General features: G+C 40.3%; 2 protein-coding genes across 6 annotated transcripts; both read left to right on the forward strand.

Annotated features, from left to right (window-relative positions):
• Positions 1-735: 735 nt before the first annotated feature.
• LOC100334054 (uncharacterized) lies at positions 736-13,790 on the forward strand. Of its 5 annotated transcripts, XR_012397599.1 has the most exons (5): positions 765-1,004; positions 1,154-1,429; positions 3,662-4,542; positions 5,642-6,541; positions 12,739-13,790. XR_012397599.1 is itself a non-coding variant. In XM_073936955.1 (4 exons), the coding sequence occupies exons 2-3, from the start codon at positions 1,375-1,377 to the stop codon at positions 4,513-4,515; spliced, it is 909 nt and encodes a 302-aa protein (XP_073793056.1). In that variant the 5' UTR covers positions 736-788; positions 1,250-1,374; the 3' UTR covers positions 4,516-4,542; positions 5,642-7,150. The 5 variants fall into 5 exon arrangements, 4 of the variants coding, with proteins under 4 accessions (XP_073793056.1, XP_073793057.1, XP_073793054.1 ...); XM_073936955.1 differs by lacking the exon at positions 12,739-13,790 and having other exon boundaries at positions 736-788; positions 1,250-1,429; positions 5,642-7,150; XM_073936956.1 differs by lacking the exon at positions 12,739-13,790 and having other exon boundaries at positions 736-788; positions 1,250-1,429; positions 1,862-7,789.
• zgc:194221 lies at positions 8,686-10,403 on the forward strand. The gene is made up of 2 exons (NM_001135988.1): positions 8,686-9,072; positions 9,482-10,403. Exons 1-2 carry the CDS (start codon positions 8,783-8,785, stop codon positions 10,374-10,376), a joined length of 1,185 nt encoding a protein of 394 aa, NP_001129460.1. The 5' UTR covers positions 8,686-8,782; the 3' UTR covers positions 10,377-10,403.
• Positions 13,791-14,078: the final 288 nt, after the last annotated feature.

The following is a 14,078-nucleotide window of genomic DNA, read 5'->3' on the forward strand; positions in this document are numbered from 1 at the left end:
CTCAATCATTAAGAAAAAAGATTGTCATAAGCTTAAAGAAACTCATTATTCTTATTATTATTAATAAGCTTAAGAGATTCAATATGGTACGAAATTTCAACAAGGAAAGTATTAAAAATAGGTATTGTTTTTAGAAACTTATTTTTGTATACAAAAAATTTACAGTGTAACACAAATAATTTACAATAAGATCGAGAGCATGATCATCATCCGAGAAAAACAGAAATATATCTTTTATTGACAAATTTAAATCATGTTTAAAAATGCATGATAAATAAAAAATAATGTCATTCCAAAGATGTTTAATGTGAGTGCAACTATAGAATAAGTGAAATAAAGTATCTTCATGTATATTGCAGAAAGTACACAAATTAGGTATATCAAAATAATTAGCAATTTGGGGATTTGTAGGATAAACATTATGCAAGATCTTAAAATGTATTTCTGTTATTTTGTTGGATATGCGGAATTTTTCAGGTAATAACCATGCTCTCTTCCATTGAATGCAGTCAGAGAAGTTGGTCCAAAAAATTACATCTTGGGGTGGTATATACAGAGTAATGTAACAATCGTCTGACATTTCTGTTGTCACATTTTTAATCAAAAAAAGACACTCCATCCAAAAAAAAGTTTAGGCATAATTGTCTCCCTCTCATTAAAGTAAAGAAAAGTCTTAAATAAATGCACATAACTTTGTGACAGTTGTTGACGGTCTTCCGTTGCGCCCGCCTCGCCGTGATGACGTCAGCACTGACGCGTTCATTGAGCGTCGAGTCTTCAGAGCTGAGGTGAGTCGTTGACGCTTTTTCTCGTGTTTACACAACAATAAAACACACTTTACAGTTTATTAAAGCGACAATCTGCGACTAGTTTCTGCATTGAGTTCACCTCTATCTGTGTGTCTGCTGACCAAAACAATACAGCAGGCAGAGAGCAGCTCTGAGAGGACAATATGAGCTCAGTGTTTGTGTTTTAACTTGGTGTAATAATACCAAATACATTTTGTTAATGCCAAAACAAATGTAAAATTTGACACCGAAAACAATAAATGGTAGATTTGGGGTGTTAATATCCACTATTTCATGCCAGTAGTTCAAGATTTCACCTCATTCATCATATGAATGTCTTCCTATCTACGCATCAATTGTGTTAGATTCAATCAGTCTATATAACTTATATATAATCATAAAATCATCATTTCATCAATCAGTTTAAATTATGGACGTTTTTTCTGTTTACTTTTTTCAAGCTGCTCGTTCAGTTCAGCTGTAAATACTGGAGTATTCCCATCAGTCTACAAGTGAGGACGAGCATCAGACCATCAGGAAGAAGAGAAATCTGCAAAGACAGAGTTTATTGAAGGACAGTGAGAAGATGAGTGATCCAGAACCCTGCAGAATTAAACAGGAAGACACTGAAGAACTAATAGGTTTGTGTTTATTCATTACTCTTCAATAATGAGGAACTAATTTTAGTTGAAAAATGCGTTGCAACCTCAATTTCCTTAATGTATTTTCCTTTATTATTTTACAATTATGCCTAGCTATATGATCTAGATTTTCTGTTTATTTAGTATTTTAATGGAAGTTCCTATAGTGCTTTGGCTTTACTTAAACAGCATGTTAACAGTTAAACTGCTTGTTTGATTATAGTTTGGTGTGTGTATCATATAGTACATCTAAGCACTGAGGTGCCACTAGTTGTGTTTTTTTTAACGTATAAATGTTTTATACTGCAACATCAAAAAAATGGTCACATGTTGTGCTTTGTTTTTGCGTTATCCCACTTTATCTTATGTAAGTTAATCTTTAAAGCCTGTTAATATGGTTGTTAACTTAAACACGATTGTTTGTGTGTGCAGGCAGGTGTGGGACTAAGAAATGAAAAAGCAAGATGATTCACTTAGTGGTTTACTGCACATCTCACGATATAAAAAAATTAAGTCTATTCCTGTTCTGACTTCCAAAAGCACAACAACTTATTTTCTGAGGGTTGTCTCACTCATTTCATTTAAGAATCATGTGTCTCTGTTGTTTATCCTGCCCCCACAATGCACACACCTCCGACAGTAAAGCCGCCTTTCCACTGCACACGACATTTGGACATGACTGTCGGAATACGCCCCCTTGTGGCAGTCGCACAGTATTTTCAGTACTGACGTGCACCATGGGAGAGAAGCTGTTCTTGCACTGTCCGAAATAAAGGAGTGCAAAAACAGGAGCCTTTGGCTGTTTCTCAATTCCAAGAACGCAGAGAACGGACTTGCGTTCTTGTGGAGAGCGGTCTTGCCAGGTGTCCTCGGAAGAACGAACTCAGGAGACCGCGAGGGCAGAGAACGCGTCCTTTGAGAAATGGGATGCTGCGTTCTTCCTGATGGTCATGTGACCTTCACGCGTTTTAAATGGAAATTATTTAAACATTACAGCAATCATACAACGATTTATTGTTTCCCGCTTCTTCAAAATATATACTTTGCATAAAAACATTATAAATATACTCTGCACAATATAAATAAAACAAATTTTAATACGAATTTCAGCAAACAAACAACCCTTAATGTGTTTATTCCTCTATTAAGATATTCATGTTAATGTTTACTTTCACCGTTTCATTTAGGGAAAGTCCTGAGGTAAATAAGTGATGTCTCTGAACTTTAATAATAAATCTAGATAAAATGCAGCGCTTCCCACCTCCAGTCGCAATGACTTCTGGGACTTCCAGAGCGAGTTCGGTGCTCAAGTCTGCAGCGGTGCGTCCTCGATATCAAGATCACATCCGGGAGGTTTCATGCGTCCTCCGTACTTGCCTGGTTTATACTTCTGCGTCAAGTGACCGGCGTAACTCACTGCGCAGGCAACGCGCACAGCTGTGCATTTATACTTCTGCGCGCTGTCTCTGTTGGTCTGCATTAACACTTCCGAAACGCTAGTGGGCAGTGAGGTGTAAATGTTCCTCTGTGTCGAGTTTCTTCGCTTCTGTTTTGCTTTTCCTGAACACTTCCTGTTTGTACAAGTGGCTTAAACTCGCTCATTTTGAGGCAGGAACCGGCGGACGTGCAACAACTTTAACTATGAGGTAAACACAAAACAAAACTTTCCATCCGGAGCTCCTTCACGGGACTCCACACTTGTAAACAATCGCTTGCGCCATTCGCGCGGCTCTCGGTCCCGCCCAGACTCGTCAGCGCTACCAAGCCGACCAATCACAGAGCTTGCGCTACGCGTTGTTGCGACGTGTAGTTACAATTTTTGAGAGGTGTACGTCAGTGACGCCAACGGCCACGGTGAAGGGCTTTGTGTCAGCGCCATAGCATACGCCGGCATTTGACGCAGAAGTATAAATCAGCCTTTAGGCAGCTGATGATGACGTTGCACGAGAACACGAGGACGCAAGACCGCTGAAGAACTCATATTGAGAAACAGCCTTTATTCTCTGTGCGCTCACAGTGTATGAATGAATGAATGCCAGAAACTTATAGACCGCTAAAAATATTGCAGGGAATATGGAGACAACAATATTTTTTTTATTTTTTATTACTTTATTAAATAATAAAGGATTCGCAGTGTAGTTCGGCAAAGTTAAGAAATCATTGATTAATCATTTTCATCCCTATTTTGCATTTTTTTCTAAAACCTAACTTGTTCCTTTACTTAATTTTCAGAGCTGATGGTGAAAGAGGAAAGTGAGGATCTGAGTGAATCCGAGAGGCATACGGTGAGAGCTGATATAAAGAAGCCACATTCGTGCTCTCTGTGTGAAAAGAGCTTTGCATATCAGTCACTTCTAAGACAGCACAAGATGACTCACACTGGAGAGAAACCGTACACATGCACTCAGTGTGGGAAGAGTTTCACGCAGTCATCATCCCTCACTCGACACATGCTGATCCACACCGGAGAGAAACCGCACAGATGTGATCAATGCGGCAAAACATTTCTGAGGCCTTCAGAGCTGAAGGAGCATCTCGAAGCTCACAGAAGTGAAAAGCTCTACTCGTGTTCTGAGTGTGGAAAGAGGTTTACGCATAAGCAAATCTTACGAAAACATGAGAAGATCCACACTGGTGTGAGAGAGCATGCGTGCTTCGAGTGTGGGAAGAGCTTTATTAAATCTGGAGACCTGAAACGACACCAGATGATCCACACTGGGGAGAAACCTTGTGTGTGTTCACACTGCAACAAGAGATTCACTCTGCTAGCGGCCCTGAAAATCCATGAGAGGATTCACACTGGAGAGAAACCGTACGAGTGTTCGCACTGCGGCAAGAGATTCATTATATCAGGACAGCTGAAAACACACAAAAGGATTCACACTGGGGAGAGACCCTACACATGTACTCAGTGTGGGAGGAGTTTCAATCAGTCATCACACCTCAGTCAACACAAGCTGATCCACACTGGAGAGAGAACACACAAGTGTGATCAATGCGGCAAAACATTTTTCAGTGCCTCAGATCTGAAGAAGCATCTCCGAGTTCATCAAAGAAGAAGTCTTAAACAAAATTCGCCTTCCTGAAAACTCTCCTGTGTTCACAAGCATGAGGTATCACTAGGGATGTAACGGTATTGTAAATACCGTCATACCGCAATATTAATTTTTTTCGATATTACCGTAGTCGCATGACTCGGTAAAACTATAGGTCTTCTGAGAAAATTTGCTCAGGCGAATGAAGCGAACGGGAGGTACCGGAAACTACAATTCCCATCAGCCCAGGCTTGGCCATAATCCCTTGCGGTCTGTTGTCGCTACAGATCCAGTAATGCGGAAATGGAGTGTGCTGCTAGAAGCGGGGATGAAAAAGAGCTGGAAAACCCTAAAGCGGGTGTTGTCTTGCGCGTACTGAATAGCGGTGTTGTCGCGCGGGTTCTTATCAGCTTTGTTGTCGCGCGCGTTCTGATCAGCTGTGTTGTCGCGCGCGTACTGTAAAGCAGGACGGAGGGTATGTCGCGTCGCGGGGGCACTTTTGATCATTTTGGAAGGGAACTTTCTATCCAAGACTAAAAAGGGCATGTGCACTGCACAGGTTGAGCCCTGTGTGTGCACGTGCCTGCAAGTTGGGGAATACGACTAATAATCAGTCATGGGGACTGCAGAAACACAGCACACTGTTCAGATTGATGCAGACATGAGATCTCTATCTCACTCATGGTTTGTCCTCTCAAGTGGGGGAAAGACAATGCACAACGTTACCCACTGCTGTCAACCTGGGCCAAGTCATATCTCTCTTGTCCCAGAAACCTCAGTCCCAAATGAGAGGGTTTTTCTGTTGCAGGGGACATTGTAAATGCCCAGAGATACCAGCTTTTACCAGATTATAGTTATAAGATAATTTTCCTTTAAACCCATCTCTATCTAAGTGAGTGAGTGATTAAATGTTGAATGTGATGAGTTTTCAACAATACTAAATTGAAACTTTATTTTTTTACATGGTTTAATATTTTTTTGTTATTAAAATTGAAGTTCCTGTTTCAAAGCTTACAGATAGATGGCTAATTTGTATGTCATTGACACTTTTGGCACTTTTTTGGAGTATTTTCATAAGTTTTGTTTTTTCCTGTAAATGATTCAATAAATACCGTACCGTGACATTCATACCGAGGTATTACCGAACCGTGAAATTCTGATACCGTTACATCCCTAGGTATCACAGTTGTTGAGTATAAGAATGCAGAAACATCAACTTCTCCTTTGTTTAGTTCTCGTGCGAGTACTGAAGGTTCGTCAGTGTATTTGTTTCACCCCTCCTCCACTCATTGAATGACTGAATATTAAACGAAAGTGACGAATGCTAATATACTCAAAGTTGAACAGTCTATTAAATACGAACACTTTCATGAGTCCTAAAACTTGTATCTCATGTTCTTAAACACCAGGGTAGGGTTGCACCAGCTGATCGGAAGTTCTTTCTAAAACTGTAACAAAGTCCACAATAGGGGCTTCGTAACTACTAGCTAGTTAAGCCTGGTTTATACTTCTGCTCCAGGTTACCGGCATAACCAATGGCGCATGCTACGCGCGTAGCTGTGCATTTATACTTCTGCACGCTGTCTCTGTTGGTCTGCATTAACACTTCAGAAACGCTAGTTGGCAGTGAGGTGTTAATTTTTCTCTGTCGAGCTTCTACGCTGGTGTTTTGTTTTTTCTGAACACTTCCTGAATGTACAAGTGACTCAAACTCGCTCATTTTGAGGCAGGAACCGGCGGACGTGCAACAACTTTAACTATGAGGTAAACACAAAACAAAACTTTCCATCCGGAGCTCCTTCACGGGACTCCACACATTAAATCGATCAAATTCATTAATTTGATTGAACTAATTATATAGTGTTGAGATTAATTAATCGAATTAAACGAATTTAGGCGGCACGCTAGCTCAGTGGTAAGCACTGTCGCATCACAGCAAGAAGTTTGCTAGTTCAAGTCCCGGTTGGGTCAGTTTGCGTTTCTGTGTGGAGTTTGCATGTTCTCCCTGTGTTGGCGTGGGTTTGGCCCACAATCCAAACACATGCGCTATAGCGGCTTTCCAGTTAGCACTATCACTGTTAAGGCGGATTTATACTTCAGCGTCAAACGCCGGCGTATGCTACGGCGCTGACGCATAGCCTTTCGCCGTGGCCGTCGGCGTCGCTGACGTGCACCTCTCAAAAAATAGGCTCGTTTGAGGTGCGCCTCGCCTTGACTGCATTGTAAACGAGAGCAGGCGTGCGCAGTAAGAGGAGGGCTCAAAAATTACATCAGAAGTCGGACACCTGCCGAATCTCGCTGTTAAGCCACCTGGAAACGTCACCAGTGGCGGAGATCTCGTTCGCGTTTTTTATCGCAGACGAATGACCTCATGAAAAAATACTATGGTGATTTATAGTAAATATTATTGCATTTTGAACATGTTTATTCAGTATTGTGTTGTGTTTATAGTTGTTGTGATACCAGAAATATAAAATTTAAATAGGCTATTTTATAACATGGTTCAAAAGCACTACAGTATACATTACTATAGTATTTTTAATGTGGGAGTGGATGCAATAGAAATATCACAGAATTACAGAAGATGAACAGCTCATTAACTAAAAGGGTGTATTAAAAATATAATTCTGTGTATTCAACAAACGTTAAAAGAATAACAAAATAAACAGCTTATACAGCAAGAAAACTTTCAAGAAACCTAATTTGGCTACATTATAAATGAAGGAGCTATAGCAAGATGCTTTTGAGTGACGGGTCATGACAAATGTTTGTTTGACAAATAAATTCTTAGGGGGTTAATTATATTGACAAGCTTATTAGGTCTATATAAACTGCTTTTACTCCAGCCAGACTAAAATAAACAGCCCAAGACTTTCTCCAGAATAAAAACTATTAGACTGTAGGAAAAACTATCAAAATATTCTTGGTCTAATAAACATGACTTTTGACTTCACATACATATATATATACAAATATGTGTGTGTGTCTTGTTTACTACACCCTTTTCACTTCTCATATGAAACCACACAAAGATGAGGCATAATGACAAATCAGTCTGATTATCTTTGTATGTATGAATATATGTATATATTGGATTGACTTTAATGGAATAATGCTGCATAAAAAATACAATACAAAATTCACACAAACATACAAAAAGTGAAAATGACAACAAACAGGACTTAAAACTGAGAAATACACACACAAATCCTAATGATTTATTAGTAACATTTAGTTATATTACATAGTTCACGTTATGTTTTACAAAGATGTGTTTTGTTTTTGTTTGTGTGTAAATCTAAATAAATAACCATATGTTATTCTCTTTATGACTTTTTTTTAAATTATCAACGAAAATACAAAAAAAAAAGGTATTCAACAAATCCAGGAATAAACCTTAGTAAAACAAGATAATAAAGTGTAATGTGTCAGTCTCATCCAATCAGCGTTAAGCTGTGTCGTCAGCCAGTCGTTTCCCATCATGCTTTTGGTAACGCAGTCTTTTGAGAGCAACTGCGGCCGACTGCTCTATCCGATGTACCTGCCTCGCGATCGCGAGAGTTTTTTGGCGCACGTCAGCGTGACATCAGAGCGAGGCGAAGGCAAGGCGGACACATTTCTAACCGGCATGCATCTTGCGGTGATCACCGGTGATCGATTCTGCGCAGATTTTGGCCAAGTCAAACGAGCCTAATGTAACTACACGTCGCAATGATGCGTAGCGCAAGCTCTGTGATTGGTCGGCTTGGTAGCGCTGACGAGTCGGGGCGGGACCGAGAGCCGCGCGAATGGCGCGAGCGATTGTTTATAAGTGTGGAGTCCCGTGAAGGAGCTCCGGATGGAAAGTTTTGTTTTGTGTTTATCTCATAGTTAAAGTTGTTGCACGTCCGCCGGTTCCTGCCTCAAAATGAGCAAGTTTGAGTCACTTCTACAACCAGGAAGTGCTCAGGAAACGCAAAACAGAAGCGAAGAAACTCGACACAGAGGAACATTTACACGTCACTGCCAACTAGCGTTTCGGAAGTGTTAATGCAGACCAACAGAGACAGCGCGCAGAAGTATAACCCTACGTTCACACCGAAAGCGGCGAGAGCGTCCAAGGTCGCTCTGGCCGCCCTGGCGACAACGCTGTCTGCCTTCAGCTCCGGCGGCGAGAGCGTCAAAATCCGCTACATTGTATATGTAAACATCTTGTTTTTAAAGGGGCCGTTGCTGAACATAAGCAAATCGCTTGCATTCCCGCTAAAAACATGCTTTCTAGCGGCAAAATGTTGCATATAAATAATAACGTGCGCAGTTTTATCAAATACATTTCACTATGGAAGATCAAGTTGTTGCGTGTTGTGTGGCTTTGCTCTACCTGCGGAGGAGAAGACGCCGAAGATCGGTGTGGGTGCATGAAATTCTTCAAGCCCGTCATCAGCTTGGAGAATTTCACCGGCTGGTGCAGGAACTGCGGCTGGATGACGGCAGGTTCCAGCGGTACTTCAGGCTGGATAGAGAGCAGTTTGACAGCCTGCTCTCCAAAGTGGGACCGCAAATTGCGAGACAGGACACCAATTACCGGCAATCTATTGAGCCGGCTGAGCGTCTCGCAATTTGTCTTCGGTGAGTTAATCATTTATTTTGTTTAATTGTTAAAATTTTGTTCAAATGTTTTTATTATTGTTATATGGCTATTTACCTTTTTATTAATATCTTACTGTCCAGTTGTGGACTAATTATTAAGAATCATTTACTTAAAGCATAAGCATAAAACAAATTTACAAGCCTAATAATATTAATAGTGAATTTTGACTATTTAGGTTTAAAACGTATCTTTTTCCTTTTATAGTATTATACATTAAATTATCTTTATTGCCACATCAGCAACATTTGACTATTTAATGGAAAGTTTAATATACATAAGAACATATTACATAAGTGCAAGCACCTGAAATTTGCATGAAAGTAGGGCAAAGTAATTCTAACCATCATAGATTACTTTGTTCTTAATTGATAGCTGTTGTTTTTGCAGATTCTTGGCCACAGGAGACTCCTACCGCACCATAGCTTTCAGCTATCGTGTTGGAGTAAGCACAGTGGCAGGGATTGTTGCAGCGGTCACCAGAGCAATATGGGACACGTTGGCACAAGAGGTGATGCCAGTCCCCACCACTGAGGACTGGCGAAACATCTCCACTGACTTTCTCCATCGGTGGAACTTCCCTAACTGTCTTGGGTCCATCGATGGGAAACATGTTGTGATCAAGGCTCCTGACAACTCAGGGTCCCTATTCTACAACTACAAGGGGACTTACTCGGTTGTGCTCCTGGCTGTGGTAGATTCACAGTACCGCTTCCGAGTAGTGGATGTAGGCAGTTATGGGAGGATGAGTGATGGCGGTGTACTAGCCAATTCCATCTTTGGCCAGGCACTCCGAGATGGGGCCCTTGGTCTGCCACAGGATGCTCTGCTGTCAGGTGCAGAGCATTTTGGGCCACAGCCACATGTGTTTGTTGCTGATGAGGCCTTTCCACTCCGCCGAGACCTCATGCGCCCTTTTCCAGGACACAACCTTTCAGGCAGGCAAAGAATTTTTAATTACAGGCTGTCACGTGCAAGGCTGATTGTTGAGAATACTTTTGGTATTCTCACAGCTCAGTGGCGTATGTACAGAGGAGCCATTGAGATCAGCCCTGCCAACGTGGATGCGTGTGTGAAGGCTACCTGTGTCCTGCACAACTTCCTGAGGTCCACAACTTCCACAAGGATCCCCCTACCATCAGCTGCTGATGGAGATGCTGCTGGCTTACAGGAGGTCACCCGAGTGGGCAGCAACAACGCCACACGGGAGGCCATCCGTGTCCGGGAGACATTCACATCATATTTCTCCACAGAGGGAGCCGTCCCCTGGCAACCTGTGCCATAATAAATGGCTTTAACGGCTCTTTTAAGAGCCACAAATTCATTTTAAAAGAGCATTTTTACATTAAAATATTATTAAATGTGACATGACACACTTTTCCCTATTGAAACAAAAATAAAGTTCCATAATGTGCTTAAAGTGCTTTACGTTTTGTTAATTCTTTGTTTAATTTTTTTTTTCAGCTGAAGACAAACTAATATATTTTATACATTGACTTTCATTGTAACAACTATGGTATAAAAATCAAAATATTTTCTTTTGTAACCAAATAAAGACAAAAACTCAAACTGGTTTTTAACAAGTCAAGGGTTAAGATTATCCTAAGGACACACACACGCACACACACACACACATATATATATATATATATATATATATATATATATATATATATATATATATATATATATATACACATGCTTTTCACCTTGGTCCACTACATGATTTCATAATAATATGGTAAACCATGGCTCATTTGAGATTATAAAAAACACATTTACCCATCGGATGCAGACAATTGTTTTATTGACAAGTAACCTTAAAACATATAACAAACCTAAAAGAACACTTAGAACAAATACTTTAAGAATAATTTTAAACCCTATTTTAAGCTGTGTGTGTGTGTGTGTGTGTGTGTGTGTGTGTGTGTGTGTGTGTGTGTGTGTGTGTGTGGGGTGGGGGGGTGGGGGGTGGGGGGGGATGGTTGGGGAGAAAGTACAAGGTGCAGCTGACAGGGCTGCGAGGGAAATAAGCTTACAAACACCCCTCACAGACTTGTCAGCTGCCCCCCGTTTCTTTCTCCCCAGGTATCAGCCATATCAGCTTCCATACATTTAGCTTCATATATTAGCTGATGAATTTTGAACTTTATGTCCTGTCTGCTTCTTACTGACAAGGACTTAAAGTCTTCGAGTAAACTTTTAAAAAACAAAGTGTCACTGTCCTCCTGAGGAGCAACAGTTTTCTTTGATATCGCCTCTAAAGTTGACATTATTCTGTCCTCAAATTCTGTACTGTTCTGTGCTGCTTTCTTTCTCTTAGTTCCTTTCTCTTGCACACTCACACTTTGGCTTGTCATGAGTGAGCTGCTGGACTCTGCTGGACTTGATGGTCCTGCCTCACTGGTCTGGCTCTCTATGTTTTGTGCATGTGTGGGTGTAGTCTGCACTGCTGCCTCATTGTCTTCCATGGCATCATCCCTCTGCTCTGGGTTTTGGGCTTCACCAACCCCCCCCCACCATGTTACTGCTGGTCGCTCTTTCTTCTAGGAAGGGGTTGAGGAAGCCCATGACCCTACTGTACCGCCATGGACGCACACTATTAGCTCCTGCTCCACTCCTTTTCCTCTCTGCCTCTTTCTTCCTCTCTTTTCTGTATGTGTCTCTAAGAGACTTCCATCTCTTTCTGCACTCATCCACTAGTGAAAAGACAATACAAAGTGCACAATTAATATAAACACATAATCTCTGAATAACTTCTTTGCTAGCTGTCTGAGAGGGTGTAGCTGTATGTACCACTGCATCACCGACTGTATTAAAACCGGATAAAGTTTACTATTGTTTTTTTTTTTACTATTAATTTCTTTTTTTTCTAAAGCTCACACACACACATTAGTATTTTATTTATAGTATTTTCTCATTATATATATATATATATATATATATATATATATATATATATATATATATATATATATATATATAATTTGTAATAGGACAACTTTGCTGCAGCTCTTTTAACACCTATTTTAAATTTTTATCCAATTTAGGTTTACATGTCTGATATATTCTGAAGCAGCAGTACTTTTTTGTAGTTGTCGTTGATTCCCGCTTTTTTTATTCAAAAATATTTAACATTAATGCACATCAGTAACTCACCAGGAACACCCACAATCTCAGACACCTTGGTCCATGCTTCGTTTTTTTTACTTGTATCCCTGTAAGCAAACAGGGACACGTCGTAAATGATTGGAAATCCGGCGACCGCTAAAATCAATCTCTCCTCCATTTCGCTTTTAGGAACAACTGTAGTCGGAACCAATATTCACAGACATATGTTTTCAGAACTCCTCTCAAGCGGTGGACTTCTACATTCCGATTGGTTGCCGCGGAACCGCGTCATAGCTCATTACCATAAAGTTGACTTGATTTCAACTCTTCCCGACGCCCACGCCGGAGAAGACGCGCCGCGCTGCTTCTCGCTGCTTATCGCCGCTTGTCGCCGCCGGCTCTCATTGAAAATGAATGGCTTCCGGCTACTTTGACGCTCTCGCCGCTTTCGGTGTGAACGTACGGTAAATGCACAGCTACGCGCGTTGCCTGCTCCGTGGGTTACGCCGGTCACTTGACGCAGAAGTATAAACCAGGCTTTAGAATGAGCTAGTTTTGTATGAGTAACAGTCCGTAGGCAGAATAGATGTAAATAAAGCATCTTCATTTGTTTTCCAAAGCAACAAGAATCAATCATCTGTATCGCATGCTACTCTTTAGTACATATTGTTAAAACTGCTTCCTACCAATGCTCTTTCTCAATGCAATGATGCCATCTTATACAATCTATGGCTCCTACATGCACTATAAGTGAATTGGATGAACTAAATTGACCGTAGTGTATGAGTGTATGTGTGAATTTGAGAGTGTATGGGTGTTTCCTAGGCCTGGGATGCAGCTGGAAGGACACCTGCTGCGTAAAACATGCTGGAATAGTTGGTGGTTCATTCCGCTGTGGTGATCCCTGACAAATAAGGGACTAATTTGAAAGAAGAATGAATTAATAAATGAGTCAAATAACCGGAATCTGCGTGCAGATTTTTAGCCCATCATTAATTCTGTTTATTTACTTGAGTAAATGTGTGTAAATCTATATTTATTCAGTTTTTTTTTTTTTGTAATTTCAGTAATATTATTGACTAATGTGTAAATGTTAGTCTGATTTATGTACAATGCAGTTTGTAAAGTCTTTTAGTATATATATTATATGACAAACTTGCTTTGTTTACCAAATAAAGTGAATTTAATTGGATTTGCATTTTAAACATTAAATAACATTTAAAAAGATATTATTTTTTTATTTCATACATTAGGTTATTTCATATTAGTTATGATACTCCCAAAATAATTCCGCAGAAAGACTTTTACCAAAATTCTCTGCAGAAATAGCAAAAAAACGTCCACAGATTCCGTCTGGCCCTTCATATGAGGGATAGGCATTGAGATAATGCAATTTAATTGGTTATTTAGTAAATAATATGAATTGCACTCGGTGTAATTACTGTTTTTATATTACTGAGATGGCTGGGGGGATCGATAACAAATGATCCTGGTTTCATAACAAGCACACTAGGTGGCGATGTTTACAAAAAATTCAACTCGCCATAAAACCAAGAGTAAGAAAAAGCGTCGAGTCTTCAGAGCTGAGGTGAGTCGTTGTCGTGTTTACACAACAATAAAACACACTTTACAGTTTATTAAAGCGACAATCTGCGACTAGTTTCTGCATTGAGTTCACCTCTATCTGTGTGTCTGCTGACCAAAACAATACAGCTGGCGGAGAGCAGCTCTGAGAGGACAATATGAGTGTGATCTGTGACTAGAGGGAATTTAGTGTGGCAGTATGATGTTTGACACTGAAAATATCACTGGTTTGTGGTGCTTGTTAGTTTTTGAGTGATTTTAAAGTGTCCGTTTTATACCCTACAGATGTGTT

The sequence above is a fragment of the Danio rerio genome, chromosome 22 (genome assembly GCF_049306965.1).
Source record: "Danio rerio strain Tuebingen ecotype United States chromosome 22, GRCz12tu, whole genome shotgun sequence".
Taxonomy (NCBI): domain Eukaryota; kingdom Metazoa; phylum Chordata; class Actinopteri; order Cypriniformes; family Danionidae; genus Danio; species Danio rerio.